This window comes from Danio aesculapii, chromosome 6, assembly GCF_903798145.1.
Source record: "Danio aesculapii chromosome 6, fDanAes4.1, whole genome shotgun sequence".
NCBI lineage: Eukaryota > Metazoa > Chordata > Actinopteri > Cypriniformes > Danionidae > Danio > Danio aesculapii.
In genome coordinates this window covers 59239598-59245597 of record NC_079440.1, presented here as the reverse complement: position 1 = coordinate 59245597, position 6000 = coordinate 59239598, and the positions used below count along the sequence as shown (strand labels likewise).

Genomic DNA, 6000 nt, shown 5'->3' with positions numbered 1-6000 from the left:
ATTTGATTCACAGCTTTTGGTGACTCCAAATCAATTACAGAGTTAATCTGAGCGCTGATAGGAGGTGCTGAACTCAATCAATGCCGTCCTCGTTTGTCATATAGCTGTTTGCTGCCCAACTAGATTAATATTGAAAGGTCATTTTCTGTGCTCTTTCATAAATGATTGGTTGATGGATTTGACCTGACCAATCAATGACTGTGTCACCATTGCATTTCAATACATTGGTCAATCAGATTGAGGGTTTATTTGAGCTTATTCAGGGCACACAGCACTGATGTATTTTTTTACGGAAATATAATATACAACAGTTTGTAAATATATGAAATATCAGTATGTGCAGAGAGTTCATATTGAGTAACACCTCTATATTTAAAACATAGAGTTTGGAAATGTTCTTTATTTATTTGTTCGTTCAGTCATTTTCCTTCAGCTCAGTTCCTTATATAAGGGGTCGCAACAGCAGAATGTACCACCAAATATTTTGGCATATGTTTTACACAGTGGATGCCTTTTCAGCCGCAACCTAGTACTGGGAAACACCCATGCGCTTTTGCATTCACACACATGCTCATACACTACAGCCAGTTTAGTTTATTCAATTCACATACAGTCAGGGTTCATATGGTCCTGGAAAACCTTGAAAAGTCATACAATTTTGAAAAGGCTTTTTCCACGCCTGAAAAGTTTTGGAAAAACAAGTAAACCCAAAATGTTTTGGAAAAGTCATGAAAACTTGTTTAACAATTATCTGTGTACTTGAATATATTTGAGATGAACTTGACTTATACGTGACACTATGTTTGATGGGTAAACTTCAGTAAAATATGACTTAGGCGTCCAGGAGGCATCAGAAACAGATGCCCGAGCCACCTCAGCTGACTTCTCTCGATGTGGAGGAGCAGCGGCTCTACTCCAAGCTCCTCCCGAGTGTCAGAGCTCCTCACCCTATCTATAAGGCTGCACCCTGCCACCCTGCAAAGGAAACTCGTTTCAGCCGTTTGCATCCGAGATCTTGTCCTTTCAGTCATGAACCAAAAGTTCCATAGCAGAGAGTAGGAACGTATATTGACCGCTAAATCGAGAGCTTTGTCTTTTGGCTCAGCTCCTTTTTTACCACAACGGACCGGTACATCAACCGCATTACTGCTGCCGCTGCACCAATATACTGCACCAAGATACTTGAACTCCTCCACCTGGGGTAAGGACTTTCCTCCAACCTGGAGGATATTAATAATTAAAATATCCTTTATTTATATATAAATATACATGTGATCCCCCCTTATAATGGATTATACCATTGTGAATGCATAATCATGCCAATCAATGCGAGGGGAAAAAAAACTGCCAGTGTAACGGAGGCCAGCTAGTAAGTGAGAGCACCCGACTCCCATGCGGAAGGTCGCCGATTCGATACCAGCTCGGAGCGGGTTGGGTGGCATAGGACCGGTGGGGTTACATTGGTGCCGTGACCCGGATGGGAGTGAGGTTAAGGGGGGTGAGTGTAACGGAGGCCAGCTAGTAAGTGCTGTGCAGGTAAACCCCACTCCTCTGACCTCTAAAAGGTGCTCTAGCGACAGATGCTAGGGCCATGGTCTTTAGCCTCCTTGGTAGAGCACCCGACTCCCATGCGGAAGGTCGCCAATTCGATACCAACTTGGAGCGGGTTGGGTGGCGTAGGACCGGCGGGGTTACATTGGTGCCGTGACCCGGATGGGAGTGAGGTTAAGGAGGGTGAGTGTAACGGAGGCCAGCTAGTAAGTGCTCTGCAGGTAAACCTCACTCCTCTGACCTCTAAAAGGTGCTCTAGCGGCAAATGCTAGAGGCCATGGTCTTTAGCCTCCTTGGTAGAGCACCCGGCTCCCATGTGGAAGGTTGCCGGATCGATACCAGCTCAGAGCGTGTTGGGCAGCGGGGTTACACCAGTCTGAAACTGGCAGTTCTAGAGCACCGATAGACATCTGAAGTATTCACAAAACAAATTTCTCGTATAATAGGTGTTTATATCTGCATGTAACCTAAAAAAAGAAAAATTAGACACATCATTTGTATAGTTTGACATACAATAACCTCTAAAACAGTCTCTAAATACTCCTGAAAACTCTGAAAACGTATAGACTTTATTAATAAATGAGATGTAATTTAAATACATTCATAAATTCAATTCACTGAAGCATGTGTATTACCAAACTCATAAGTCAATGTATAATTCGCACACTGCCAGTAATGTATTTGAGTCAAAAATGTGCACAGCGCCTTCTAGTGGATTTGTGAAATGAATAAAAACTGCAAGCAGACATAGCCCCGGGTACATATTTCACGGTTCCCAAAAATGTAGCCCTGGGCACATATCTCCAATGAGCCTGAGTTTAAAAACACTTTCCTGTAGCCTTTTGCGCAGTACTGTATATGTCCATATATTAGATCTTCACATGGGTTTGTTGAATGCCTCTTTTGCTGATGTTTCCGAGAGGTGAATGGATCTGATGGCGTGAGCTGTATTTATGAGAAGGAGAGAGTTGATTTACAGTCTCGGTGTCACAGGGCTTTTACTCAGCAGAAACTCCTGCTCTCTGGAAAGATGCTGGATTTATCAGCCGCTGCAGACACTGATGGATGTCCTCCATGATAGATGGCTGCTGTGCCTGTATGCAAGTCCATTAGTTGAGTTGTTGCTGTAGTTTTTCACAGTATTTTGCTGTTTGTCAGTGTTCCTCACATTCATACATCAGCTGATGCAAAAGCTTGTGGACTCTTCAGAGGAGCTTTACACTATGGAGATGTACCGCTTTTGGTGTCTGCATCAAGGAAAGAGATTTTTATATATATATAGAGAGAATATTAAATGCTAGAAAAGTGTCTGCTTGAATGTGTTCACCTTTTAAAAGATAGTTCACTGTAAAATGAAATTATATTCACTATTTACTCAACCTCAAGTGGTTCCTTTGAAGAAAGGTATTTTGGAGAAAGATGAAACTGTTAAGCATTGACTTTCATGGTAGGAAAAAACATATGGTTACAGGTTTTCAACGTTCTTTTAGGTATCTTTTTTTTTGGGTCAAACAGAACCAAACAGTCTTAAACAGGTTTGGAACAAGTAAATGGTGAGCAAATGATGACCGAATTACAATTTTTGGGTGAACTGTCCCTTCAGCTTTCACAATTTCTTTGGTTAAGTTGTGTCTATGCTATGCTCTATGCTAAAATAGATTTGTTTATGGACAACAACTTACAGTGTCAATCACTTGTTAAGCAATTCATGTCAACATATGGCTGAAATAATCCTTCATTATCAACAGATATATTCATGTAATAATAAATGTAAATTAAGGAACTTATTCTGAGCTTTCCTGTTTAATTTAAATATATATAAACAAGTAAACATATATATATATATATATATATATATATAAACAAGTTACTGTTCATCGTAAAAATAACTGTTCATCTCAAATTTGTTGCCGTTTTTTTTTTTTTAATTGCAATAATATTAACGTCCTGACAAGCAAGTAAAGCATTGCCGCTCAGATATAGATGCAACTGAATTAAGCACAGCTGAAGCTGCTAATCAGAACAGCTGATCAGCATTACGTAATCACCCACGTGATCGCAACACATGCAACACAGACACGCAGAGTAAAGCTGTGGTCACACTGGGCTTTTCCTCCCATAGAATTCCATTCATACACACGCGAATGCATCAGACCGGAAACGCAAGGTCATGCGTCAAGTTTCGCATGTTGCTACGGTGCAAAGTTTAAGCTTGGTGAACTCTGACCTGCGAAATCGCATCACTTGACTGCGTGAGACCAATCGAGGATCAAAACAGGACCTCTCTGGACAGAAATTTAAAACATGGAGAAAATCGCTTGCTTTTTTAAATGGCTAATAATCTTGTTTAGTCCCGTCCCTTTTCGCAGCGGAGAAATAAGAAATAAGAAAATTATTTTCTTCTGGAGAAAGTCTTATTTGTTTTATTTCGGCTAGAATAAAAGCAGTTGTACTTTTTAAACCCATGTTAAGGTCAATAATATTACCTATAACCAGTTAAACTCCGTCATCGATTTTCACTTTAAGATTTAAAGTGCTAGCATTGCACCAGTGTAACACGGGGAGTAACACAGACAACTGAATTTAGGATCCACGTGCAGGTTTATTCAAAATCAGGGAAGCAATGGTCAACACAGGTGCAAACGGATGTATAAAAGTAGTCCAGAATTGTAGTCAAAAGTATCAGGCGAGAGGTCGGAAGGAAGGCGGCAGACAGGGATAACTAGGAACAAGGCTAGGGTAAACACACAGAGAAACAAGACTAAGGAAACGCGTTGAATTGTCACTTTACAGATAACAAGACTCAGCAATGGAAGTGAGAGTGTGTGCTGTATAAATAGTGTCTGTAATCAGTCTAGAAGCTGCAACAGCTGTGGGAGTCTAATCAGTGGAAATGAGGAAGCATGTGTGTGTGTGAACGGAGTGCATGTATGAATATGTAGTCCATGAATGGCGGATTTGTAGTCCATATGTTATTGTGTGTGAGATCCAGCGATCTAGGAAGTTACGATTGCTGGTGATCGTTACAACCAGCCCCCTTTTAAGAGGTTTCGTTTGAAAGTGTAGAATCTATATTTTATTCACATATGCATCACTTCGGTTTTTATTCTACTGTACAAAAGTTATTTACACTTAAATACACAGTATTTTGGATACCCGAGCTGGGTATTGAACATTGGTTCATTTTCATGTTTTTCATATGGTTCATATTTGACACATGTGCAAGTTATAGCTCAAATGAAAGCTCTTGCCGGTGCTCATACGGTTCTAGCATTCTTTTCACTGAATTATATTCTCATATCAAACGGTTGTCGAATGAATCGCGGAGTTTCCACGGCGCAGAAGTGAAAACAATAAATTTATGATCAATAAGCAGCCCCAGATAGCACAGACAGCGGTCATCTCTTACCTTATGCTGTGCACTTCAGGGCCATTTCTCCTCTGTTTTTGAGGTGATGTGCATAAGTAATCATTTTATATGTCTGATGTGGTCCAAACACAGGGAATTATGTTTGATCAAACAAAAGAATAGTGAAATATGAAAACAATGACCGGTCCCTGACCTCTCATCAGTTGGAATACAATAACTTTTGCATAGATTATGGTAGAGACATTTTTCTATTTTCCTATGATTACAGACATGTGCAGGAACCAGCAAAATTAATTACAGTAAGCTAGACCACACAGAACCTAAAAGGTACACTTTCAAATTTGAGTTTATAAAGAAAATACAAAAAGCGCCTCTTTTTTTAGGTGTTTATTATAACGCATACAACATATACAGTTATTTTAAACACTTTCAATAGTGTTTTATGAAAATTCAAAGGGTTTTCTTTAAAATGACACCAAATTTTTGCATTTACACCTCTGCATGTGGATTTGGGAAGCTTTTAAGTGAAGTTTCGTAAACTAATTTCGAGAGGAGCACGTGATATGATTAAGCACGTCTGGCCACTCATCTGTAATCAGTAATAATCCAATCAGAGTGATCCTAGTTTACTCTAAATGGATCAATTTCTCCCTACTGTTTCTATCTTCGTTTGGAAGAATCCCCCCTTCCACCCCATCTCCTCCTTTTCCTCCCTTTTCTAAAGGGGGAGCTCTCGAAACCTACCTGATCTCGGATCTCCTGATATGCTTATCCACCGGGCGGGAGCCCTGGGCTCAAATATCTCCGAGCTCAGGGTTCTCTCCCGGGACAGCATGCCAAACCTGCTTTATACGCCAAGCATATCTAAGTGGGAACTCTTGAAATTTGGGTGGGCAAAATCCAGGCGGAAAACCCAAAATAGCACTAGAGTTTAACTGGTTAAGCAATTTTTATTTTCGATTGTCCACAGAACAAACAACTGTTATACAATGACTTGCCTAATTACCCTAAGTTGCCAAATTAGCCTAGTTAAGCCTTTAAATGTCACTTTAAGCTGAATACTTGTATCTTGAAAAATA

The 6000-nt window shown here is 40.1% G+C and overlaps 1 protein-coding gene across 1 annotated transcript in view; it reads left to right on the top strand.

Annotated features, from left to right (window-relative positions):
• The first annotated feature begins 4174 nt into the window (after positions 1-4174).
• The window catches only part of LOC130231271 (cadherin-22), a 44368-nt gene continuing 42542 nt past the window's right edge, over positions 4175-6000 (top strand). The window contains exon 1 of the mRNA XM_056460759.1: positions 4175-4187. Within this exon, the coding sequence (XP_056316734.1) occupies positions 4175-4187 (13 nt within the window). The remainder of the gene's footprint in view (positions 4188-6000) is intronic.